The 27688-nt window shown below is 45.6% G+C and overlaps 1 protein-coding gene and 1 long non-coding RNA gene across 27 annotated transcripts in view; both read right to left on the reverse strand.

Moving 5' to 3' along the window:
• The window catches only part of rims1b (regulating synaptic membrane exocytosis 1b), a 148401-nt gene that overhangs the window by 37346 nt on the left and 83367 nt on the right, over positions 1-27688 (reverse strand). For 10 of the 26 annotated variants that reach the window (XM_077523832.1, XM_077523833.1, XM_077523841.1 and 7 more), the window contains 9 exons: positions 25891-26014; positions 25732-25788; positions 25416-25462; positions 24559-24674; positions 24328-24458; positions 21131-21302; positions 20881-21034; positions 20650-20706; positions 19484-19637 (listed from right to left, as the gene is read on the reverse strand). In XM_077523832.1, coding sequence (XP_077379958.1) covers positions 19484-19637; positions 20650-20706; positions 20881-21034; positions 21131-21302; positions 24328-24458; positions 24559-24674; positions 25416-25462; positions 25732-25788; positions 25891-26014 — 1012 coding nt within the window. The remainder of the gene's footprint in view (positions 1-19483; positions 19638-20649; positions 20707-20880; positions 21035-21130; positions 21303-24327; positions 24459-24558; positions 24675-25415; positions 25463-25731; positions 25789-25890; positions 26015-27688) is intronic. The other 16 variants (XM_077523854.1, XM_077523837.1, XM_077523834.1 and 13 more) reach the window with 5 other exon arrangements.
• LOC144020405 (uncharacterized) lies at positions 16117-19471 on the reverse strand. Its single transcript, XR_013283868.1, has 5 exons — positions 16935-19471; positions 16749-16795; positions 16622-16663; positions 16513-16546; positions 16117-16439 (listed from the first exon to the last, which is right to left on the reverse strand). It is a non-coding gene; the product is annotated as an uncharacterized LOC144020405 (long non-coding RNA).

Genomic DNA, 27688 nt, shown 5'->3' on the forward strand with positions numbered 1-27688 from the left:
AAAGGTTTGCGTCGCCTTTGCACGGCGCTAACCGGTAAAATCCCAGGAGCGCCTAATTCACTAAACACGCGCAGATGGGGAACCCTAAGTGCGCTGCCAACCAGATTGCGCCACGGTGCGCCGCTGTTATTTATGCGTATGTAAATTAGGTAATTTGCATACATTCGGCCCTCTCTGGCTAATTGCGCAGAGATGAGAGAGCGAGAGAGAGAGAGAGAGAGAGAGAGAGAGAGAGAGAGAGAGAGAGAGAGAGAGAGAGAGAGAGAGAGAGAGAGAGAGAGTGGGGGAGGAGATGGGGACATTTTTCTGTTGGTTTAGGACACATAACGAAACCCGGGCTGATCGGCAATGGCGGGGAGGCATTTTACGGTCATTTTTACGTGCCAGATGCAAACTGTACGCCCACGCCAACCTCTGAAAATATATTTTTTTAAAACGATCGCACCAGTAATTTGTAATTTATGAATGAATGACGTCGTTGTCGTCCTTTCTGCTCTGTACAGCTTAATGGCGCTATAAATGCTTACTCTCGGTCCAACCTCGCTTTCTGATAATGTCATCTTTCTCGCAATTGTTACTATAACAACCATGTTCTTGGTGCAAATCCATTGCCATGTGTGGTAAATCAGGTGCAAATTTGCTTCAAGCTGTCAATTTTGTGGGCGTGTTTGCGCCGGTTAGAGCAATATCCTTAGTGAATACCGTATTTTTCGGATTATACGTCGCTCCGGATTATAAATCGAACCAGCCAAAAAATGCATAATTAAGAAGGAAAAAACATATATAAGTCGCACTGGAGTATAAGTCGCATTTTTGGGGAAAATTTATTGGGTAAAATCCAACACCAAAAACATACATGTCATCTTGAAAGGCAATTTAAAATAAAAATAAAAGAGAGAACAACAGGCTGAATAAGTGTACGGTATACTAACGTTACATGACTGACATGCCTGGTAATGTCAGCAACGACATAACATTTTAACTCTTTGACTGCCAGCCATTTTCGGAAAAGGTAACCCCATACTGCCAGCTGATTTACAGAATTTTACCGATCTTTCAAGCTCCACAGAAAATGTTGTGTTAGGACTATGGAAACGCGGATAGTACCAAATGAAAGATTGAAGTCTCATATTTCATCTAAAGTTTGTTTCTACCTTATTCAGATCTTCAGTAATCAACAATAGAAAACAGCTTCGTTTCACCCAAATCCTCTATTTTCTTCCAAAATACGGTGTAGCGATAATTGGGTCGTCTTTTGGACGAATTAATAATCTGGACGTTACAGAGGTAAATTGTAGTTACCTCGATAACCTCTGGGGCACCACGTTGAATTTGCTTGTTAACAGGAGCAACCAACGACCAAAATCCTTCTTTCATCAGTCATTGATAATCTAAAGTCGCCACACTCGATATTCAGTGGTTCGTTGTACTAACAAAAGAATAATAATCCACTCGGAAACACAGATGACTCAGGCGGAATAAAGTTTATAAAACATGCATTTATTCACGATTGCTACACTACAGAATCAAAATACTGCCTATCTAACTATTCTACCGTCAGAAGAAGAGAAATAAAATAAAGCGAATGAAAATAAGGAAGGAATGCGAATGAATAAAGAAACAGGGAAAAGAGAAAATTTGACCTGCCAGATTTGTGATGTTTCAAACGTAAGTGGCACACAGTGGATACGCCGAGGTAGAAATCAAGCGCACTTACGAGCCCTGGAGTTGCGTAGCAACGAACAGAAGTGGCGGCCTTTTTGACAAAGGGGAAAAAAAGAGTCAATGTTCGTTGAAAAAGGCAAGAAAAAAAATAAAAAGAAAAATTATTCCACAGGTGAGCACGGGGAAGCCGCCAAGGGGCCTGGCGTCGTTGCGCGGCTCGTGCCTTGATTGGTCGGCGATCCGGCGAGGTTGATCCTCGCCGAGGTTGGTTCTGCTGGGCAGCTGTCCGAGCTCAGGTGTTGCAGCTCGGTCAGTACGCGCCTGCGTACGGGGAAGGCCAGCCGTTGGAGGTGAGCTAGCACCGCGGCGGGGCACCACCGACTAGCAGTTGAGGTGCTGAGCGGCTGAGGTGCGCAACCTTGAGTCCGGGGTACGTTGCAAGTGTACCCGGGACCGAGAAGGTCGGGCGGGTGAGCACCGATAGTGGAACAAAAAAACAAAAAAACGAAAGAGTCTTTAGTCAGCGTTGCAGTTTGCACTTGCTTTGGCGTGGCGTGGCGCGAGGATCCGATCTCGTTAACGGATCCTGCCAGGAAAGAAAAAGCCACGTGGTTTGCAAGTTTCTTAGACAAAGGGTTCGAGCAGCCTGGCTGGCCCACTTGCAAGTCGGGCCAGAGTTTTTGGAAGAGGCTTGTGAGAGCCGGAACAGGCAAGAGAGCAGGAGGGCAAAAAAAAGAAGAGAGCGGGCAGTGGTCTGCTCGTGTTTTTATAGTCTCTGGGTGGGGCGAGCAGGTGAAGGCACACCCTTCTGTTCGCTCGCGCAGACTCTCAGAGGAAAATTATTAAAAAGATTAATAATTTGGCATTAAATTTGGTCAGTCTGGCAAATCAGTTTTCCCACACAACCCGTTTAACACACATTGTAATTAATGCATCATAAACTAACTTGTGAGGTAACTTCTACTTGTCTAATCTGACTGAACTGAGAGACATTGATTATCTTTCATTCTTTATGGAGTACACATGAAATAGGATGTTCATACACACAAAGATATAACATGAATCATTCGTAGTTCAGTTGTCTGTCAAGAATTATCATGATATAAATGTGTAAAATGCGGTTACTTATGTGAATTGTCACTAAGGATAGTTCCAAGTTTCGCCACTTGGAGGTGTTGTTGCTCCATCTAGACGTTCCGGGAAGGGCGAGGCGCCAGAGTATCCTTTTGTGATTGATAAGAAGTCATGAACATTCCTTTGATCGGTCATTTGTGTATTCCAAACCATTGGAGCCATTTGTTCGGGCTCCGAGCAGACTGCTTGAAATACACTCCTTCGGCAGACGCATGAATTCCTTTGTCACCTGGTCAGCGGCTTCAAAAGAGTTTTGTTGGTGGCAAGGACCACCTGTAGAGCTGACCAGGCTGGATCCTGTCTGGGCATTGGCATATTCATGCACTGCAGAGAATTTGCTTCAGGAGAAGCAAACTTAAAAAAAAAAATTAGAGGGTGAAATGGACCTAGGCAATAGTTGTTACAGACCCCCCTTCGTCAAGCGGGATGAATCTTCAGGATGTCCAGGTTGGCGGGTCCAGATGATTCGTGGCCAGGGTCCAGGCCACGGTCAGCCGGCCGGAGTCCCACTCACGCTCTGCTGCAACACTGAAGACATACCACTGGTGCCACTTTTCCCTAACCTCTGCCTGGTTATGTGTGTGCAGGGTACGTCTGTGTGTTTTCAATGTGTCTCTATGTGTATTCAGTTAACAGTGTGTCTAACTTGGTACTGTGTCAGCTAACTGAGGGACTCGGGTCCCAAAACAGGCGCGGGCCTGGGAAAGACGCAAGACGCGAAATTCCAAACAAAAGAAAAGGAAGAAAACTTTTCCTAAGGCTATAAGGCTAGTATCATATTATGAGTAACTAGGGGAAACGAACAGCAAATTAAAGAAAAGAGAGAGAGAACGAGAAAAGAGGCTGTCGCCTTCTAAAACTCAAAAACCCGGGACTATACTCAGGCCATAACTCTCTTATAAAGACGGGGAGGTTGTCTCAGGCACCTGCGTGTCGGTGCAAATCTCCACCCCTGGGGGTGTTCGTCAAAAAAAAAAAAGTCTTAGGTCGGTTAGCGCGACACTATCGTTGCTAGGTACTTAGCTATCGCGTCTTCCTATGGTGTAATTAAACACCCCAAAAGTCGTGCGTTATCCAAGAATAACTGAAGGGAAAAGGGAAAGAAAGGGAGGAGGGGAGAAAAGGGAGCAAAAGGAAGGAAAAAAAAAAAAATCAGAGTATCCTTGGCAGTCGCGCTAGACTAAGGGAAGGAAGGCAAAGGGGCTTAGTTAGATTAGCTAGACTCACTAACGCTTTAAAAAGAGTACTCTGACCTGCTTTTGAAGGCCTTAAGTACGGGGGAGCTTTTTATGGCTAGCAAAAACTGATTTCACGCAGCATACCATTCATAAGTATCATAACACCTTGAGTGTACATAATCTTTTGAATTTGAGTTGCAAATCATTTTGTAGTTGTCTAGTCTAGTTCTGCATAATGCTATCGGTGTTACAGCTAGGACCGTATCCTTAAGTGTTGCACCAAGCGTCTGCAAATAAGTAGCAAAACACAGTATGCTAACCTCTCGCAATCAACAAAGAAAAGGGGATTAGCGTCGCTCGGTATGGTATCACTGAGGGGTTCGGTAGGTGCAGCGGGGTGTTGACCCCCCTTTTGCACGTGTGATACTTTCAAACATCGTAGTCAGCGAGGTCGGTCGGCGGAATTTGGCGCGTCTGTCGAGGGTGGCGGTTGGGTCGCTGACTCGGAGTCGGCTGGTGACCCCCCTTTGTCAGTTCCGCACGTATGCTGGTCCTGAGATTCGCTCGATCGCGTTCTCAGACGTTCAAACCCGCAGTGACTTTTGATCTGGTTTCGGTGGACCCATCTCAGTTGGTCCCCCTGACGTCCTTTATTCATCCTAATTTGATAGGCGACGGGTGACAGTTTGTCGACGATTTCATGTGGTCCTGACCACCGGGGAAGAAATTTTCGGGCGATGCCCCTCTGGGCACGCGGAGTATTAGCATTTGGTTGCGCGAACAAGTAATACCATACTCGATCACCTATTTCAAACTCGGTTTGTGAGGCTTTCCTATCGTAGTAGGTTTTCTGACCTTCTGCACTTTGCTTAAGCCGTTGTTGGGCAAATGCAAACGTGGCTCGGAGGTGGGCTTGCAAGTCCTCCACGTACTGGGAGGCCGTGTATGCCGTGGCTAGGTTTGTTTCGCCTGGCTGGTACATCAGGTGCAGGGGGAGCGTCATTCGCCGTCCGGTCATCATTTCAAAAGGGGCCACCCCTGTGGATTCGTGAGGGGTGGCTCGAATTGCCATGAGGATCAGTGGGAGTCGGGTGTCCCAGTCCCGATGGTTGGAAACAACAAACTTTTTCAGCAAATTTACCACGGTGCGATTAGTCCGCTCCACCTGTCCTGATGACTGCGGGTGATGGCTAATATGCAACTGGGCCTTGATTCCGAGCATTTGCCAAAGTTGTTGCATCACCTCGGCTGTGAAGTGGGTTCCCCTGTCTGAGTTAACCCGTGAGGGCAACCCAAAACGGGAGAACACGTGGTTCATCAGCAGGCATGCAGTGGTGTGTGCGGTGTCGTTTGGAGCAGGCAGGCATTCTACCCACTTGGTGAACGCGCAAACTACTGTAAGAAAGTATTTGTTCCCTCTCAGAGATCTGACCAGTGGTCCCACCCAATCAATTTGGAGATCAGACCATGGGAAGTTGACTCCTTTCTGTTGGAGTGGTGCTCGGTGACTCGGGTTTGCTGGCTGAAACTGGCAGCAAACCAGGCATCCTTTGATGTAGGTTGCTACATCATTATGCATGCGCGGCCAGTATGCCACCTGTTGTAGTGCGGTGACAGTGGCCTTGAATCCGCGGTGGCCTGCATAAGGCGCGTCGTGGGCGTATGTTAGCAAGACCCCCCTTTGGCTCCGTGGAACCACCAACCGCAGGGCAGGCGGAGACGCGGAGTCATAAACCAGAAGGCCTTTAACGAGACGCAGCCTTTGCAGCACGGAGAGCAAGTCTTTGAGGTCGCTGTCGTCACTCAACGCGTCAGGCGACACGGGGTTGGCGACAGGATCAGAAAGGTGCTGAATTATTTTGAAAAGCGCGGGGTCGCCGGCCTGTTGGGCGACCAAGTCGGAGGTTCGGACGGGCGGTACGCACGCCACGGGCCCCGTAGGGGTCCGTGTGGGGGCGTCGCGAGACTCAGCGGCGGCCGCAGCGCGGCGGCGCGTGAGAACGTGGACCTCCAGGGTGGGCTGGGTGGGCAGCCAAGCTGTATCAAATGTCCAAGGAGTCCCGTTGAGGGCCCCTTGTTTGGCTAACGTGTCCGTTAGGTCGTTAAAATGTTTGTCAGGTCCTGGGACTTTTGAGTGTCCCCGGACCTTTTTCCAATAGACATGCATATCATTGGAGGAAACCAAATGGTCGCATGTCAAAATGAGGTCGCGGTGTTTAACGGGTTTCTTCGCTGACGTAAGGAAACCATTTCGACGCCACACCGGTAGATGACAGGTGAAGGCGAGGCGGGCATAGTTTGAGTCAGTGCAGATAACCAGCACCGTGACACCGTGTTCAACTGCTAATTTGAGTGTAATCAGGATGCCAGCGATTTCCGCATATTGAGAAGAGTGGGGGCCCAATTGGAATAGCAGTGGTTTGCACGGTGTGTCGTCGACCCAAGCGATGCCCACCCCAGCCTGCAGCTGGGTTTGGTGGTGGTAAGAGCAGCCATCCACGTAAGCTGTAGGCATGTCTTTGCAGACATGTTCCTCAAAATAGCGGTGACGCGTGAATTCCGGCATCGGTGCCACGGCGACGTCTGTCGGCGGGGTCGGGGAAGTTGACACACAGTTCTGGCAAATCGCTAGATCGGTACCCAGCGGTAACTTTGCGTTTTTCGCGTACCGGACTCGAACATCGTAACTTTGTAACGCCATAAGCCAGCCGGCAATGCGCGCGTTCGTTACGACACCGTCTCGAATGCGTTGGTTGTTAAGAAAAGTAACCGGATGATGGTTAGTATCAATCGTTACTTTTTGACATCCAATGTAGTTTGAGAAATGTTTGATTGCCCATACTGTGGAAAGCAGGGCTTTTTCGCAGTCGGAGTATTTCAACTCAGGGCCGTTCAACGTTTTACTGGCGTACGCCACGACGCGTTTATCCTGGTCGTACATTTGGTATAGACCCGCACTCAAACAATGGTCGGAGAATCCTGCTTCCAAGAAAAATTCCTTGTTGCTATCGGGGTACGCGAGACAGGGAGCGGAGCCCAGCTTTTGTTTTAGCATATTCATCGCGTTGTTTTGTTCGTCACCCCAATCGAAGGGCGTGTCTTTCTTCAGCAGGTTAGTAAGAGGGCGTGCTATGTCAGCAAAGTGTTCAATGAACTGGCGCGAATAGTTGCACACGCCAAGGAAGCTGCGCAATTTTGACACATCGGTGGGGGTTTTGATGTCAAGAAGGCCTTGAATACGGCTGGATTGTGGTTCAATCCCGTTCGGCCCAACCAAGATCCCCACGTAGTTGACCTTCGTGCGACACCACTGACCTTTCAGGAGGGACAGTTTGGCACCTGCAGAAGACAGCTGTCCAAGAACGTGGTCGATTTCCATCAAATGGTCATCCAAAGAGGAGCTCCTCATCATAATGTCATCGACATAAATGAGGTTGCCCCTGGCGGCGGCATCAGGGCACGCCTTGTTGAGGAAGATGTTAAATTCGGCTGGCGAGTTGGCGTAGCCGAATGGACACCGGTTGAAAGTGTACTGTTTGTTGCCAAAGGTGAATGCCAACTTGTATTGATCCCTGGGATCTACTGGGATCGTCCAGAACCCCGAAGCCACATCGATGGTGGTGAAGAATTTGGCATCTCGAACCTTGGGAAGTTCCTGTTCAAGTTGTGTCATGGGCCATCGCGAAAGAGGAACCTGTTGGTTCAGTTTGCGATAGTCAATGGTTGGTCTCCATGTACCGTTTGGCTTCAAGACTGGCCACAATGGAGCCGAATAGGTGCTGTTACAGGGGCGAATGATGCCCTTTTCCAGCATGGCGTCGATAGTCTTCTGTACTGGTTCGTAAGAAGCTATCGGAATCTTGTACTGGCGCACGAAAGTTGGAGGAGCGCCGGGCTGAGTCGGGATGCGGACTACATGTAGTGCCGTCAACCCGCAATCCAAAGAGTCCTTGGCAAAAGAGGGTGTGTATTTCATTAACACGGTGCGCAAATGTTCGCGGTCCTGTTCGGACCGGAGCGCGTCGGCGCGGTGCAGAACTTCTTGGAGGTGCGCCTCGAACTCTGGGTACGGTTGAAGGTCCCCATTTGGAGTCGTGGTTGGTTGAGGTCTCTCTGGGTTTCCAGAGGGAATGCTGGAGGGCGTTGGAGGCAACGCGCTCAAGGCATAAATCACCAGTTGTTGGTCTGTCCCCAGGTCCACTCGGACGATGTCTTCATCGTTGGTGGGACCGGCAGGGTTGACCGTAACAAGCTGAGATGGCCTGGTGAGTCTTCGGCCACCGGTGTCTTCAGTCAAGAACACGTCAGATGGGATGTGTCCAACCACAGGCACCGTTAGAGTGAAGTCGTGGAAGTCGGAACGGATGAGCAGGCCCAGACGGGTCGCTTTTGGTATGCGAACGTCGTACGAAAGGGGGTTGTGAACCAAGATCTGAGTGGTGAGGGAGGCGTCCACGATGGGCGTGGCCTCCAAGAGTAACGACAGGTTCATGAATTCCGATGAAGGTTGAAAGAAAGCGGAGCGAGCATTCAAGACCTGGTTAGCTCGTGCCACCAAGCGAACCGGAATGTTGATCGTGGTCGCCGGAGCGATCACTTCATCCTCGTTTAAGACTTCGCAAGCATCTGGGATGGTCTGTCCGGACTTCATGTTTGGAAGACTGGGAACACAAGCTAGAGGTTCCGAGTTGGTGAGGGACCAAAGCACGTTGTTGATGGTGTCCACATGGACGGCAAGACGAACAAGCAAATCTGCACCCACAAAAAGGGTGTGAGGCGCGTCCGGGACAACCAAGAAGTAGTGGGTCAGTGAGTGCTGCTTCCACTGAAGGTTTAAGGCGCACACGCCCACTGCAGTTATTGTAAGAGGAGGTTCCGTGTTCAACGGAAACCGGCAAGACTTGGAGACGAAAAGAATGTTCGGGTCGAGATCTCGCAAGTTGTCAGCGAATGCTGCAGAAATGGCTGATTTGTCAGCCCACAAGGCGAGGACGGCGTCAAGAACAGGTGCACCTTGCACGTGGACACCTCCGATGATGCGTGGGGCGTACCCTGCATCAGGTGGGGGTGGGTCAAGGTCACAAAGAAAGGTGTCGTGGCTTCTCAGCCGGTCCTTTGTCGGGGACGCGAGGGGTCCTGCCTTGGACTGTGTCGTGTCCCAGCTCCCTGTGGGGGCATCTGCTTCCCCGTGGGGTGGCTGCGCCCGAGTCACAGTGCAGAGCTGAGCCTGGTCAGGGCCCGAAGGGAATGTCGGCAGGGCCTGCCGCACCTGGGCCCAAATCTGGAGTCTCTGGTAGTCTATGATGGGTTGGAAGCGGAACAACAGGTCTTGGCCAATAAGAAGGGGGACTGACTCAATGGGTCCCACATAGACTGGATGGATGAATTCCATGGGGCCAATGGACCAGTGTACCATCGCGACAGATTCCAGCTTTGTGTTAGTAGGTGAGAAAGCGCTAACGGTGAGTGGGCACCGCCGTAGGCGGAGCGGTCGACTGTTAGCTTGTGACGCGGCGCGGAGTTGTTCGAACACCGTGTTGGACATCACCGTGATGTCCGCGGCGGGATCTACAAGGGCTTCGTAGGTTAGAGCTCGCTCCAGGGTGACGCTCAGATAGAATTTACGAGCCATCCCCCTGGTGGTGAGGTCACCTAAAAGCTGTTGGAACGGTCTCACGTCATCGGTTGATCGCGATACTTGCGGGTCTACTGTGTTTGGATCAGCCTGCAGTACCAATATTGTTGAGTCAGAAGGCAGTTTAGTAGGTGTCTGAGTGTCGGCTACTGGAGGCCCCTCTGGTGACCTCTGCTGGTGGGTCACTTCAGTGGGCATCCGGCCGTCGGTTAGTCATAAAGGCGGGTCTTTTGACGAGTCTTTTGACAATTTCAGGAGTGCCTTCAATATGCCGCTGGCAACTGCGTGGTGGTCAGTCTCGGAGTCGGCTTGGCGGTTCCGGGACTCGCGGCAGGAATCGGTTGCTGGTACGCGTTCGACTTTATCACGTTTTGGATGATAGCGCGAATCGGGCTTTCCTTTAGCAACTTTGGAGCGCCGGCGGTCGTCAGCTTGCTTTTCTCCGTCCGCTTTCTCGTCACGCGAGTAGTCGGTTTTGGAGCGCGGTTTCCGGTTTCGCGGGGCGCGGGACTGTTTTGACTTTTTGGATTTAGTCTGGTCTTCCCTCGGAGCAAAGGAGCAAGCTCCCTCCAGCTCTGAAGGAGGACCCACGTCCACTTTATAAATTCCTGCGTCGCCTGCCTTGGGGGCGGATAATTTTAGCTTTGCATAGCCCCTAGCTGCTAAGTCACGTAGCTGCGAGCTATTCAGTGTCTCAGGACACAAAGCCAGTCCCAAATAGTGGTTAAGGTTTTGTTGGAGGTTTCGGACAAACAATGTTTTAAAACCAGGATCTTCCTCCATGTTGGGCTCGTTACGAGTCCCAAAATAGGCATCGCGAAGACGACTATAGAAAGCCTGAGGAGCCTCCTGCTTTCCCTGTTTGACGAACATGGCGACTTCCATGCCCGACAACCCAGGAGAACTGTCAAACTCGCGTGAGATGGCTTTGTGCAGTGCAAAGGGGTCAGACAACACATCAGCGGGCTGCCGTTCCAGCAGTCTGCTGACTGCTCGGCTGGACGTCATTTTGATCAAGTACAACTTATCTTCCACGGTTGCCATTGGGAACCTCTGGAGATGATAGTTGATGTCTTTCAAATACTCTGTTGTGTTGTGGGACCCCCCTGGTTTCGGTTCGAATTTGGTTATATTTCGAGCCAGCTTGTCCAAATCTTTCCAGGCCACGCCCATTTGTCCCTCCAACGGGGGAGTCGACATGGGTCCACGTTGGAAACTGTCATCACCCGATGGCCCGAAAGCGTGTGGGGAGGCGGCCATTGGAGGTGCCAGGCCTAAAGCGGCGGTGGTCACTGGCGGCGTCCTCCAGGCGGTTCCGGACTCAGGTGGCAGTTTGAGCTGTGGTGCTGTGGCTCTGGGATCAGGAGGTCTGTGTGGGGGTGGAGCTCCCGGCCGGGAGGCTCCTCGGGAGACCTCATGCAACTGCTGCGCGCGTTGTAACTCATGTTTAATATGAGCTAACTCTGTCTCATATTCCTGCTGGCATTGTCGGAGGCGGGTAACCTCGGCTTCAGTCAATGCTAATTTGGTTCGCAGGTCATATGAGCGGTCTACTTCGGCATTACGTTCCTCCCTAAAGGTCTGTACCTGAACTTGGAGGCGCTTCACTTCATCGGTTGACTGAGCTAGCGACGAACTAACCCGAAAGTACTTAGCTTCTGCTAGCCGAAGTTGGTCTTTTGACGGTCGTTCAGTCAAGTCAGTCACCTCTGCTTTTAGTTTGTGAATTTCATTTGCCGCGGATCTCAGCAGTTTTTCTTGCTCTCGATTTGTCTCTTCGGCGGACGCGAGAGCTTGGGTTAACTCACCCATCTTTTGATGGGAGTCGTCAGTGGAAGCAGACTCATCTGCATCACTGCCCAGATTTTCGGCTAGCGCCGCATCTGCGCGGGCTTCTGCCTCATCCAGCTGTGCTTTAACGTCGTCCAGCTGGGTCTCCATGACCTTCACTCGGTCGTGGGCGGCTTCAAGCTGTGCCGTGGCATCACGGCTCTGCTGTTGTGCCATGTCAAGTTGGTGTTTCACTTGACAGTCCTCGGCATCGCTCAGCTTCAAGTGTGCGGCAAGGTTCAAAGTCAGACATCCGAGCATTCGAATGAGTGACTTGTCCTTTGGGGCTTTGGTCTCAGCGTCACTCATGAGCTGCGCGAGGTTATCATTTAGCGTATTGACATCCGCATCCCTAATAGACTCAGCGTATCCAGGTAAGAAGTCCTTGGTCAGCTTCTGCACCAGTTGAGCCAAGGTATCTAGGTTCTCACAGGGGCTGGGAGTCTCTCGGAGTGATGCCATATTGTCAATAGCTTTTTAAACGATCACACTTGTACTAGCGTTTAATAGTTAGTTAATCAGCGTACGCAGTTAGCTAACTACCGCTATCAAGTATTATCGTCAACAATACACACTGGGTTCAAATTATCAAAAGGGGAATTGCCACAAAAGCAAAAGATTTGTAGTGGGCTATGCAACCCACAGCTTACACTATAGTTGGGAGAAATCAATTCCAGTTATCAAAACAAACAAAAACAAACGGCAACAAAAAAAATAGAATAATAAATAAAGCAAAATAAAATAAAATAAAATAAAATAATAATAATACTAACTTCAACTTGACTCACTCAGCAAAGAATAGCTTAAACGAGGGACAGGGTAACTCTAAAATGTTACAGCGGTCAATCCCAAAAGCTAAATCAAAAAAAAAATTCAAACAAAAAAAATTTTTTTTTTTTTTTGGAAGTCGAGTTAAAAGTTGAAATTAAAATTAAATTAAATAAACAATAAAACAGAAAAAGGGGGAAATAAACTTAAAAGGGGTTAATAGTCTTAGTCAAATGACTGGTTACAGTGTCAGTACAGTTTCATGCAAATGTCCTGTGGACGGGGTTTTTGGGACACAAAAACTGCAGAACTATACAGAAATATTAGAGCTGCCTCTCTAATAATAGCTCATTCGAACTCACACCTTCTTATTAACTAGACACAACCGAAAAACAAAAACAAAAGAACAAACAAAAACAACAAAGTTAAAAATAATGGATAAAAATGAGAAGAAAACAAATAAAAGGGAAGAAAATAATAATAATAGTACTAGGTCTACCAAACCAACTAAACAAACACAAAACCTGAAATTAAGTGGAATGTTAAGTCAAGAATATAGCTAGTTAGCCTAGTATGAAACTGGATAAAAGGGAATACGAAAAAAAAAAAGAGGAAAAAAAAGAAAAACACAATAGTGTAAATAGTTCCTTTGTATTAATTTGACCCAGCAGTATGTTTTGTTGATGCACCCGTAATTACTCTCACGCTAGGCAGCGTAAAAGGCTAGAATGCGGTCAGCTATTACTATAATCCTTAAACGCAAACAGTCAATTAAGCCTACAACTGCGTTTAATCGGACGTGGATAAAAATTTTTTATTATCCTTGTGTACTAACGGTGACGACACTCACTAAGTACAACGCTCGACACGGAAAACAATTCAAAAAGCAATGTGAAGTGACATTGAATCAGAATTATCGCGGAGCAAGGACCACCGGCGTTAAAGCAGCAGTGGGGGGGTCAGTTGTCTATTGACAGCTCAAACGCTGTCTGACAGCTGACAACCTGCGAGACCCGCTCCCTTTCGGGGCGTCTACAGGCGTGGCTCAAACTCGCCAATGAGAAGGGAGGGGGAGGTACTCAACCACGCCTCCACGAGCCACACAGCTCTTCACAAGGACTATGGCGCCACCTTGTGGAAATGCGTACACGGTACAGGTAAGCAGCTAACGTCTTAGCGCTCTGTTAATCCGCTCGCCACGAGCTGAAACTTTGAGTCGGCGGCTACAAAAGCTCAGTCACGACTCAAACTTCTCCCACAAGCTAGGTGTAGGAGGAACACGGGGAAAGTGACTCGGACGTCGTTTACGTTGCTCGCGGTTAGCTACTCCGAAGCACGTAACTCGAGTCGGGTCAACGCGACGCACGTAGGCTGTCACGTGACTTCCCACAATTTCCGGAAACACAACAACACAAAGACAAACAACTTCAAATTCAGCCAGCTGAAATTTAAAAGTTGCACAACTCGAGTTCTATCACGTACGTTTTCAAATACAAGCCACTATTTTTTCAAACGGTGACCGGCTCTTACTTTTATTCCAACAATCAATCCCGTTACTCTCGTTTACTTATAGCACGTCACTCCGTGGTAACACACGCAAGATGGCGGCTAACCAGACGCTCGATTCAAAGCTGAAGGGGAAAGTCAGTGCAGTTCTATGTAAGAAGCAATGTTTACCTTTTTGCACAGAGACAAATGATTAGGTACACTACGTGAAATGCGTTTTACTTTTCACGTCCAAAGTCTTGTGTTTTCGAGTGGATCTTCTTATGTTTTGTAGCCTCACACGGCCGGCACCATTATGTAGCGATAATTGGGTCGTCTTTTGGACGAATTAATAATCTGGACGTTACAGAGGTAAATTGTAGTTACCTCGATAACCTCTGGGGCACCACGTTGAATTTGCTTGTTAACAGGAGCAACCAACGACCAAAATCCTTCTTTCATCAGTCATTGATAATCTAAAGTCGCCACACTCGATATTCAGTGGTTCGTTGTACTAACAAAAGAATAATAATCCACTCGGAAACACAGATGACTCAGGCGGAATAAAGTTTATAAAACATGCATTTATTCACGATTGCTACACTACAGAATCAAAATACTGCCTATCTAACTATTCTACCGTCAGAAGAAGAGAAATAAAATAAAGCGAATGAAAATAAGGAAGGAATGCGAATGAATAAAGAAACAGGGAAAAGAGAAAATTTGACCTGCCAGATTTGTGATGTTTCAAACGTAAGTGGCACACAGTGGATACGCCGAGGTAGAAATCAAGCGCACTTACGAGCCCTGGAGTTGCGTAGCAACGAACAGAAGTGGCGGCCTTTTTGACAAAGGGGAAAAAAAGAGTCAATGTTCGTTGAAAAAGGCAAGAAAAAAAATAAAAAGAAAAATTATTCCACAGGTGAGCACGGGGAAGCCGCCAAGGGGCCTGGCGTCGTTGCGCGGCTCGTGCCTTGATTGGTCGGCGATCCGGCGAGGTTGATCCTCGCCGAGGTTGGTTCTGCTGGGCAGCTGTCCGAGCTCAGGTGTTGCAGCTCGGTCAGTACGCGCCTGCGTACGGGGAAGGCCAGCCGTTGGAGGTGAGCTAGCACCGCGGCGGGGCACCACCGACTAGCAGTTGAGGTGCTGAGCGGCTGAGGTGCGCAACCTTGAGTCCGGGGTACGTTGCAAGTGTACCCGGGACCGAGAAGGTCGGGCGGGTGAGCACCGATAGTGGAACAAAAAAACAAAAAAACGAAAGAGTCTTTAGTCAGCGTTGCAGTTTGCACTTGCTTTGGCGTGGCGTGGCGCGAGGATCCGATCTCGTTAACGGATCCTGCCAGGAAAGAAAAAGCCACGTGGTTTGCAAGTTTCTTAGACAAAGGGTTCGAGCAGCCTGGCTGGCCCACTTGCAAGTCGGGCCAGAGTTTTTGGAAGAGGCTTGTGAGAGCCGGAACAGGCAAGAGAGCAGGAGGGCAAAAAAAAGAAGAGAGCGGGCAGTGGTCTGCTCGTGTTTTTATAGTCTCTGGGTGGGGCGAGCAGGTGAAGGCACACCCTTCTGTTCGCTCGCGCAGACTCTCAGAGGAAAATTATTAAAAAGATTAATAATTTGGCATTAAATTTGGTCAGTCTGGCAAATCAGTTTTCCCACACAACCCGTTTAACACACATTGTAATTAATGCATCATAAACTAACTTGTGAGGTAACTTCTACTTGTCTAATCTGACTGAACTGAGAGACATTGATTATCTTTCATTCTTTATGGAGTACACATGAAATAGGATGTTCATACACACAAAGATATAACATGAATCATTCGTAGTTCAGTTGTCTGTCAAGAATTATCATGATATAAATGTGTAAAATGCGGTTACTTATGTGAATTGTCACTAAGGATAGTTCCAAGTTTCGCCACTTGGAGGTGTTGTTGCTCCATCTAGACGTTCCGGGAAGGGCGAGGCGCCAGAGTATCCTTTTGTGATTGATAAGAAGTCATGAACATTCCTTTGATCGGTCATTTGTGTATTCCAAACCATTGGAGCCATTTGTTCGGGCTCCGAGCAGACTGCTTGAAATACACTCCTTCGGCAGACGCATGAATTCCTTTGTCACCTGGTCAGCGGCTTCAAAAGAGTTTTGTTGGTGGCAAGGACCACCTGTAGAGCTGACCAGGCTGGATCCTGTCTGGGCATTGGCATATTCATGCACTGCAGAGAATTTGCTTCAGGAGAAGCAAACTTAAAAAAAAAAATTAGAGGGTGAAATGGACCTAGGCAATAGTTGTTACAACGGAGAAATCAAGCTTTTTGTGAAACGATGTTATTTCATGCGCTCTTGTGAATTTGGCACTTTTTTTTTTGCATGAGTGATTCTACAAACACCTAAACTTCTAAAAAACACTACCCCAACAATAAAAAAAGTGTTTTTTGATTGCAAAATAACAGTTTATTTACATGCAACAGTAGCAATCCGAACAAACAATTTGGAAAACTCTTTGCAAACTATTTACACGTGCGCAACAGTTTTTGTCAGTCTGCTTCTGCATGGACTGATTTGCGTAGAGGTTGGTATGATGAACGATGTGCTGGAGAAGTTCATCCGTGATGAAGAGCTCCAGGATGTCAGCTGGCAGGTGGGAATTCAGCTCTGCTTCAGCATCCCTTGGTCCTGGTTTTGCAGCAAAGGGGAAGATGGTTGGCTGCCAGCCGAATTCATCAACTTCATGCCAGCCAGACTTTGGGATCTGCAAATATACATTTCAATATCATATATAATTTTAGAGCACTGTGATACAATGTGTGTGTGTGCACGTTTACCTTTTTTTCTTGGATGTATTGGTTGATGCACATTCTGTAAATTATAGAAGACGTTTACCATCAAATATTTTATTAGTGCTGTGGAGAATCTTTTTTTTTTTCTTTTTACCTTTGTTCTGCTCAATGTGAGAAGGGTCACTTTGGGTAGGAGCTGAAAGAAACATATACAATTACAATACTATCGAAAGACTTTCCTTTTATTGTTGCGGTGTATTGAAAACGTTTTTTTTTTTTACCTTTCTTTGTCGTAGAACCAGCGGTCGGACGTTGCTGTGAGCACGATCTATAAAATATACATTCACGTTTGTATAGGTAATAGATGTTTTAGTGTATATCAGCACATTTACACACGCTGCTAGCAGATCGCCCTAAAAGTTAGGAAAGTAATCTTACTAGCAATCTCTTAGCATGTTAGCGCTTACCTTCACGTTCTTTGGAAGACTGTCCAAGACTGTCTTGCATCGGACCCATAGTAGTCGTCATCGTCCGATGAAACGTCATCTGTGCAGACGTACTCGGTTGTGCACCACTTTTCTCCGGTGTTAGCATCGCTAGCCGGTGGGGACTTAGGACGTTACTAGCATCGCTAGCCGGTGGGGCCTTAGGACGTGGTCGAAACGGCCGCGTCACCGCTTCAACTATGACTTAACCCCGTCATCACTGTGCTCTTGAGCCCTGGTCGATGCTTTTGAGCTTTGAAAATAAGGATCAAGCGTGAGCTGATTGCCATCTGTAGCCTTTTTGACTCCCTTAGCCAAGTTAGCCACTCTCCCCCTCAACACTCTAGCTCAGCCTCTCTTCTTCTACTGTTGTTTCCTACCCGATCTTGTCCAAAAGACTCATCACAGCCATCTAGTGGCCAGGAATACTCATTATAGTAACCCGATCGGCTTGATACTTGGAGCACAGCTGCCCAAGGCTTTCCTCCACCCGTTTCCATAAAAAAACATAGTAGACGTCAATTGACGTCTATGGCGGCCTATCCTAGGATTATACTGAACGTTTTTAAACGTTTATGGCGGTCAAAGAGTTAAGATTGAGTCGGTGACGGGAGTCGGAGGCGGCGTGTTGAAGCATGGAGCCAAAGGCTGGCGTTTTATTGACATCAATTTCTGAGGTCTTAACAGCAACTCCCCACTCAGCTAGAAGCTAACAGGCTAACTCCCCTTTTCCACATAACAAAACCTTCCCACCCGGAACTCCTCCCTTCGTCCCAACGTTCCGAGGGTGAATTAAGTTCCCATCTCTACAAGTTATTCATACAACTCTAGCATAAAGAACATGCTAACAAGCTTGCCAAACTATCAGTTTCACTCCAAATCACTAAATCCAATGAAATCTTCATCCTCGGTGTACCTTTTAAACAACTCCCCCCAACTCAGGAGGTAGACGATGCAATGTTTAACTTATCAACAGTGTTGCCACAGTTACCTTGAAAAAAGTAACTTAGTTACTTTACTGATTACTTGGTTTTAAAAGTAACTAAATTGCCTTACTGATTCCTTGATTTTAAAAGTAACTAAGTTAGATTAAAAGTTATTTTTTTAGTTACTTTCAGCAGCTGCCGATAACACCATCTCAACATAAAAATAATGCGGTAGAAACGGAGTTTCAAATACTTTTTGAAAGTGCATTTTAAACATGAAAATAACGTTTTTTATGAAAAACAAAATAGGCAGTCTCTCTTGACGTCTTGTAACATAAATACTTTTTATAAAACAAAAAATAAAAATCTATCCAGGTTGAAAATGAAAATCCCCTTAATTCCTCTATTGTTTGTTCCGCTCTTCCAAGTGTGTACACTTGAGTCGACTCGTGCATGCTGAAAACGTGACTTGTCTGACGTCACTCCCCCTGGCGAGAGGGCGGAGACGACCTCATCCCATAATGCTTCACGGACCAGTTGAGGATGGAAATAAATTATTTTTTACCACTTTTATGGTCCATAATGTACACTTTTTTGTTGCGTTGTGTGCCTGTTGGTTAATAAAACTAGTAGTAAAAGTATCATCACTTTTGTTTTGAATGTACAAACCACTGACGACCAGACCATGGCTGAAGTCAGTGTGATGGTCAATGACTTCCGCCTCATCTTCGTAGTGAGTGGCAGTTGTTTGTGACTGTTACAACAGTGAGATATTTTGCATTCTTCATGAAAATGTGGAGTAACACATTGAATCTCTGGACAGTAACTTTAATCAGCTTACTTTCTAGAATAAACTAACGTGTTAGACTACTAGTTACTTTGAAAAGCAAATTTTTTTGAGTATCTCGTTACTTAGTAACGTGTTACCGGCAACACTACTTATCAACACAGGCCTAGAGCGCCCTCTTGCGGTTTAGTGTGAAAATAACATGTGAAATGATATAATAATGTGTTAATTTCGCACATAAGTCGCACCAGAGTATAAATCGCACCCCCGACCAAACTATGAAAAAAACTGCGACTTATAATCCGAAAAATACGGTAGGAGGGTAACTGGGCGCAGACTACGGGTGCAGTTGTGGTCCAATATTTTGTGCTATCACCGGACGCAGCACATTCTTAGTGAATATACCCCTAGATGTCCTGTAATGTTTTTATTCTTAACCCTAAGAAAAATCAGTTGTTCATTATTGGACCTACAAGACATAGGTACCAGTTTAAGGACATCACTCTGGGTTTTGACAAGACTCCGAAAAAATAATTTAGTTACATTTTCCTCAACTGCAAAATAATTTCAATATATATAGATATTTTCAATATCGTTAAGATATGGCTATCCATAAAATATGGCTATTATATCCACGCAGAGACCATAGTTCATGCATTTGCTAGATCCTTGACTGCTGTAATTTGTCTTTCTGGCTTTCTCAGGACTGGTATTAAACATCTGCTGATCGACAACACATAAAACGCTGCTGGTATATTGTCAACAGTGAATGTGACAGGACCGATTTGCGGTGGGTGGCACTGGCAGGGTCTACTGACCTTTGCATGGGCACGTGTGCAGGCCGTGACCTCGCCCTGCACGAATCCTCTCGGTGAGGAGATACAGAGCGAGAGCGATGCTGAAGGGCACGCTGCTGTTCAGGCACAGCCAACGTACTGCCTCGCTCTCTTTCCCTTGAACTACGCTCTCCTCCTACAAAACCATTGAAGAACACGCACACACACACACAACAATAACTCAGATGTGTGACATTTGATATGGACACATTAGTTCTGAGAATTGCACTGCTAACTACCCTAAGGTATGTTATATTTTTGCAGAAGATCAAGATGTTTAACAGGCTAATAAATGGCCGATTTATTAGCAAGCCTGAATAGCTCGGTGTGCGATTTTCATTCACACAAGAGGTAGGCTGCGTAGTATTTGCTTAAAATTTAAATGAGGTTACATGCAGCATGGGTTGTCAAAGCTTGAGCCTCTCCTAAGAAAACAGAAATGGGTCAAGCTTGCCCGACTCGACCATCTCTGCTTTTCCTGCATGATATTTTGTAAAGGTTTATGTTAATCTCAGATATGCTCTCCTCCCGCAATCTGGGGAATAAATGTCAACCGATTCTTTCTTTCATATAAAACTGAAGTTAGCTGAGCAGGTGAATTATTATTTTTTTTTCTCAAGCTGCTGTGCCACATTGAAAACCTTCCTATATTTTAATGGCAAATGGAGTGCACTCATATAGTGCTTTACTCACCCATTCACACACCAATGGGTGGCTCATATATTAAAAAAAAAAAAATATATATATATATATATATATATATATATATATACATATATATATAAACTATTAAAGTATTTCTGTCAGATATTTGATGCATGCAGATCAATGACAGGAGAGTCAGTGGAATGGCAGTGAACTAAAGCTACAGTTCCACATGCACCTAATGTGACAAGTGTCCTATAATCAGCAGAGGAGGAGAACTTTTTACTGTAGCCCCTGAGATATAATACAGTGCATCGCTAAAATACAGCCAAAATAACATACATTACCAGTCCAATAGAAATACACTGACATGTTCATGTAATTGAATATTTGGGTGCAAGTTGTTGGATTTCAGCATTTTAGGGGGCAATAATCTGTTCTCTCACCCAGTGCTGGGTGCCCATAGGCTGCTACAACATGTAGTAACCATGCCCCCTACCCACCTTTAGTCACTAACATCAAACCATCATCAAACTCTGTATCAATGATGCGATGAGACCCTGCACTCACGCACACACATACAAAAGACGATCAGATTGTGAGGGTCTGCATCTTGTGCACCAGGGGACAGATCATCAACGTCATAAGAAAAGCAAAGATCCTCCCCCTCCCCGCACACATACGAATGCTCACTTTTGGTTCTCAAGCGGACAGAATGCTGTTAAAAGACATACTTTGCAGTTTCTTGCTGGGGCTGTCTCCATGGACATGTCTGCGTGGAAGGTATGGGGATGGCTGAGGCAAAGGTATGGAGGACACATCATGTGTCTGCAGTTTATACCAGTGAGGAATGTCGTCTAACAAGGCAGTCTCCAACTCTATCAGGATCTGAGGTGAAGATGGATACAGGGGCTAGTTGTGAGCAGGAACCAGTTCAGACGGCAGTTCAAAAGGACTTGGTTGGTTGGTGGGCCTCAAACCTACCTCGCCCATGAATTCACTTTCTTCTTCCTGGACCCTGGGTTGGTCCCAGACGGTGATCTCGAGCATGCGCTCGCGGAAGTCTCGCCGGTGAACATGTGAATATATGAAGGTCTGATTCCACTTGGGCTCTGCGCTCTTTTTCACCGTTTTAGTCCGTCGTTTACTCTTGTCACTGGAAGAGAAGCATTAATATTACCATGGGCATACACGGTACAGTGTAGAAGGTTTGGAAGCACTAACAGTGATGTTATTGTCAACTTGTTTGGAAAGGAATGGTGCAAAATACAACAGAAAAAAAAACACACGTCAAGAATACAGTCAGGAAGTCTCAATCAAAAAAGCCATCCATCCATCCATCCATCCATCCATCCATCCGTCCATCCGTCCATCCATCCATCCATCCATCCATCCATCCATCCATACTATACAGTCACCCATTGACAATTTAGCATTGATTAAAGCAAAAAAAACAAAAAAACAAAAAATAAATAATCTGACATTTTTATGCCTTAATTGACTGTGACTAATTAACCCAAATTTTGCAGTCCAGTAGGGTGCACACATATTTGTTTAAAATAATATTTAGGCATTAATCAGGGATGAAATAGGTGACAAGCTATATGACAGCTCTAACCCCGGGTTTACACCGGATGCGGTTGCGGTGCGGTTGCGGTGCGTTCCGGCGACGCAAGCAATTCGATTCCATTCATTCGAATGGTGCAGTTTACACCGCTTGTGGGTGCGTTGCGAGTCGACTGCGTCTCAGCTGCGGCGTGCCGCAGCCCTTCCACAAGGATAGACCTATTTTCTATTTTTGCCGGACGCCGCAGCGGTAGGCCTCCGGCAAATGGCAAGCTAGCACAAAACACAGCGAGCGGGACAGGAAGACCGACGCAGTTTCAAAATAAATTTCCGGTTACCTTTCAAGATAAAACACTCGCCAGCTCCTATTTCGTAAGCATGCTAGCAAAACGTGATGTGGGCGTAGACGGGCCTGGAGTTAACGGGCGAGGTGCTCATTCACGGTTTAGACACCAGCGAACATGGACGAGGAAAGGTTTATATTGGAGGTAGAAAGCCACAAAATAATAAAAGTCCACCTCTCTTTCTGCTTCTCTGTTGAGCACAGACTTTCTGTGTGTTTGTCGTTGTTTTTGATGCCACATGATCACGCGCGGTCACGCGAGACACGGCGGGAAGTGGTCGGCGACGGAGCTGCCGGACCGCAGCTGTGCAGAGCCGGTGTGGATTGGCCAAAAAATTGACGCATCCGGAGCACGCAGTCAAGACGCACCGCACCGCACACGCAACCGGTGTAAACCCGGGGTAAGAGGGTAAGGGGGAATGTGAATTTTTTTAAAGGGGCTGTCTGCCGGATTCACTCAGGAAAATGCACTTTTTTAAATACAGGATGTACACACTTTAACTTTCTCTCAGTCTACACATCTGTGTTTGTTAATCTTTGGGGGTGATTTCGTCCTAAACCCCCACCCCCCAGCCTGTATTTTGCCATTTTGTGTTTGTTTTGTAAACAGCGGGACGTTTCTGTGGAAAGACAGTGTTTACAACCCTCCAGCCAATCGCAGAGCGGGGCGTGGCGTGTCGCAAACGGGGCCGGGCGAACGTGTCACTCCCGCGGCAATTTGAAAGCACGCACGGATTTTTATTTTTTTTTTAATCACTCACTCACTCACTCACTCACTCACTCACTCACTCACTCACTCACTCACTCACTCACTCACAGAAGCTTACGTGTGTGAATGAGTGAGTGAAGAAAAGAAAATCCCCCCCCCCAAAAAAAAAAAAAAAAAACAGCGATTGGCTGGAGGGGTGTAAACGCTGTCTTTCCACAGAAACGTCCCGCTTTTTACAAAACAAACACAAAATGGCAAAATACAGGCATTGTTAGGACGAAATCACCACCAAAGATTAACATAAACACAGATGTGTAGACTCAGAGAAAGTTAAAGTGTGGACATCCTGTATTTAAAAAGTGCATTTTCCTGAGTGATTCCGACAGACTGCGCCTTTAAGTAATTATACTTTAAAGCATCAATTTGATTTATTTTGAGAGAAAAAGAGAATCAACCAGACTTAAGACAGCATGAATGTACTGTGCAATAAAATATTTATCCATAGATGGTCTCATTATGCTATATATCCATACATCCATACATCCATACATCCATCCATCCATCCATCCATCCATGCATCCATTTTCTTAACCGCTTGCTCCTCACAAGGGCCGCGGGGGTGCTGGAGCCTATCCCAGCTGGCTTCAGGCAGTAGGCGGGGTACTCCCTGAACTGGTTGCCAGCCAATCACAGTATGCTATACTGTCTAAGCAAGGTTAAAGTAGGAACACTTAGCAATATATTTTATTTCAAAGAAATGAAATTAAACAAAGTGTAGTTTGGCCATTAGGAATTTCGGCCGGCCGGAAAATTTTTAGGCTAGTCGATATTTTGTTTTAAGTTTTTCAATTTTAGTGATCAGTTTCATTTGAGTAGACTTTTAATGTTAACGAAAAAATAATTACTACACTTTACTTATTACTACAATTAAGTATTGTGCTAGTGTACATAAAGTCCTTAAAATAATGTTTGTAGGAAAATCATGTTGTAAATAGGATTATACTGTAAAGCTTCATTGATAAATACGCCTCAATTTTGCATCATGAATTTCTTTGACTTTCATGGAATTTCAGTTCTACTTCCTTTCTTTTAAATTTTAATTTCAATTCTGCCTCCTGTTTGCCACCTCAATTCAAATTGAAATCAAAGAATTGAATTGGAATTTTGGGGTTATTCTCAATTCACTTCTGAATTTCATACAGCACTGAAGCTGACTGTATTGGCCGGTTGATTGGCTCACATGTGAACAGCACTAGAATGCATTTAGATATTATTTGGTCTGCATCAGAGTTTGTTGTGTTCTGAGCAAACCAAGCAGGAAACAAATAGATTAACGCAAAGTGCATCCTCACAATTCATATTTGGGCAGTTCACATTTGATCTCAAAGCCATTAGACTTCCGTCCTGTACAGTCAGCATTAATTTTGAAATTAAATGGCGCTATCGTTTTTTGTATTCATGAAAGAGCTACATAAGGTATCCAGAATATCGTTCTGTTTGGACGGCTGGCCAATGCCCCACTTGTCCTTGATATGGAATTGCATCATTCTGTGCTGTCCTTACCTTCTGTCAGGCAGAAAGTACATCTTGACATATGGATTCCGAGGTCGTCCATCCGGTCGGGACGGCAGGTCTATGGCTTGAAGGACGTTGACGATGAGCTGATGGCCTACTTTGTCATACCACAGCTTCACCTGTAATGTCATTTGGAGGCATTTAACCCCTGTCTGTATGCATAGATGAACCATTTAGATGAAGTATCATTTGGTCCATGTCCCTGATGCATGTACTTACCGACAGTTGTCCAGGCAGCACCAGAGGAAGCTCTCTGAGAGTTCCTGGGCTTGTTGGGGACATCACTGATATAGATGGACGGTCCATTTTCTGAGACTCAAAGGAACTAGAACCTGCTAAAGGACAGTGAGTACAATACCCAATGATGTAAAACACATATCGAAACAACAGGCACTCCAAGATAAGTTCTTGAAAGGCCCAGTATGCCGGTTTCACTCAGGAAAATGCACTTTTTAAATACAGGATGTACACACTTTAACTTTCTCTCAGTCTACACATCTGGGTTTATGTTAATCTTTGTTGGTGATTTAGTCCTAAACCCCCACCTCCCCCAGCCTGTATTTTGTCATTTTGTGTTTGTTTTGTAAACAGCAGGACGTTTCTGTTGAAAGACAGTGTTTACACCCCTCCAACCAATCGCAGAACGGGGGAGGGTGCGTGTCGCAAACGGGGCCGGGCGAACGTGTCGGCCGCGTAATTTGACCTGGTCCCGTTTGCGACACACCACCCCCCGCTCTGTGATTGGCTGGAGGGGTGAAAACACTGTCTTTCCACAGAAACGTCCCTCTGTTTACAAAACAAACACAAAATGGCAAAATACAGGCTAGGGAGGTGGGGGTTTAGGACAAAATCACCTCCATACGTGAAGAAAAGCCCAGATCTGTAAATTGAGAAGTAGTTTGTTTGTTTAAATCCTGTATTTAAAAAATGCATTTTCCTGAGTGAAACCGGCATGCTGCACCTTTAAGTTGACCAAAAAAAGTCTACATTTTGTTAAGAAGCTTCTTAAAACAGAGAAATGCTTACACGTTTTAGTTCACTATTTAAAAAAAGAATTGCCAATATTGGATACTTACTAGATTCAAGAGGAGGATGTGATGACTCCGGGATTCGAGGAATGTCCCTGTGAAAAGACAAAATTCCCCAATGTCTGTCATATTTCAAAGCGCAAGTACCAATTTAATATCAAGCAAGAATTACACAAGAAAAAAAGATAATATTCAAATAATGTACAATATACAGTATGTATGTGTGTGTGCGCATGCGTACGTACGTATGTTAAACATGATAGGAAAAAGCAGGATAACAATGACAAGGGAAAATCATCACTTAAAGGATTTGAGGTAAGTTGTTCGGGAACAGGGTCTACCAATTAAATTTGACACTACTTACTGATATGCTTTATTTACTTTTCTCAAGAGGTTTTTGGACATAATTCGGTGAATAGAACTTTTAGATAAAAGGAGAAATTAAAAATATCTGTCAGATTTTTTTTATTTTTTTTTCCCAGCTAGAATAATGATTCTTCCACATTAATGGAGCCAATCTCACCCTATGGGTCTTGAAACAACTAATTCCACTTGAGGCTCAGCTTTTGATTCAAGAATGATGTTGTACACCTCTTTCTTTGTTGCTCCTGGCAATGACTTCCCATTCCACTGCAACACCTCATCACCTGGAACAAAGTTTGCAGGAACAGGAACGTGAATATAGTGATTTTGCATTTACAACTGCTAGAAGTGTGAATTTCAGGAATGTTGAACAACACTCAATAACCAACAGCTATACAAAGAATCATATGGTATAATGATATAAAGATATGATATAAAATGATGTAAAGAACTTGGCTGTGTCTGTTTTTTTTTGTTTTTTTTTTTTGTTTTTTTTTTTTTGTCCTTGGTATGTTAGATTAGGGCTCTTGATGACTAGATAGATGACTTGAGCTAGGCCGTTGTGTCACTGTTATTCGTCCTTGCTTGGCGCCTTTCTATATGTCTGCATTCTGACATACGTATCCAGTAAAAACCAGTTAAGGCCATCAGGCCACACATTCTCGCATGGGGAGGCTGAGCCGTTGGCCCATGTGGGCGGGCGGCCGAGACAGTATAAGTGCAGGGATGATTCTGAATAGATCAGTTCCTCTTCCGCATACTAATAGAAAAGGGCTCTGCAGCTGTGTACTCGATCTTTCTGGCATCCAGTAAATATTTCAACTGAGAACATGGAGTCTTCTGGTTATTACTATTAGTATAATACCGTGAGCATTAAGATACGAGAACCAGTGAAAGTTCTCACCCAGAACTTTACAGTATAGAACACCAAGAAAGTCTCAATGTATTTGGTGTGCCAAGTACTGAGGATTCTCATACATGTTTAGCTGGTAAACTGTATGATTCTTGACTACTTCCTAGAATCTCTGCACAGTGTTGTCCCATTATTTGACTACTCAACTACTTGTCCTGAATGTTGCCCAGGAAATGGGTGTGAAAGGTTTTTCATTTATTCAAAAATAATTCCTGTGCAAATCTTTCAGAGACCAGTAACATATACTGATTCTAGAAGCAGTTTTAACATACACTTAATATTCATAGTTTGTGCTTAAATGCCACAATGAAGTAGCTATTGTAAACATGTCTTGTAAACCACCCATCCAGCATTCTGCCACTTGTGCAAAATTACAACACATAAAAGCATTTGGATGTAACAGAACATAAGAACAACAGCTTTTAATCATCCAGAAGACAAAACTCGATTTCACGATTTAGCAAATTTTCAATGATTCAATGTTTTAAAATGATGATGTATCGAATTAATTTGATTTATTGCCCTGCCCTACCATCTGTCAATCTATCCATATATCTATCTATCCATACATCTATCCATCTATCTATCCATCTATCCATCTACCTATCTATCTGTCTGTCTATCCGTCCATCCGTCCGTCCGTCCGTCCGTCCATCGATCATCCATCCATCCATCCATCCATCCATCCATCCATCCATCCATCCATCCATCCATCCATCCATCCATCCATCCATCCATCGCAAAAGGTGGAAACTTTGCTTCTCCAAAACCACCACTTCATCAGCCATAAACATTGCATTGTCAAAGAGACACTTTAAACACTTCAGTTTGGTCAACACTTTGTTAAAATAACACAACCCAACATATGGTGTGACCAAGAGTATCGAGAGAGAGAAAAAACAAAACAAAACATGAAATTGACCAAATTTGGACATGGGTAGATCCTAGGGTATTTCCGATACCAATACTGGTATTGGCAGAGGTGCCGATACTGCATTAAAACAGTGGTATCAGTATCGGTGAGTACTCACAAGTAACATGCTGA

Source organism: Festucalex cinctus, chromosome 6 (genome assembly GCF_051991245.1).
Source record: "Festucalex cinctus isolate MCC-2025b chromosome 6, RoL_Fcin_1.0, whole genome shotgun sequence".
NCBI lineage: Eukaryota > Metazoa > Chordata > Actinopteri > Syngnathiformes > Syngnathidae > Festucalex > Festucalex cinctus.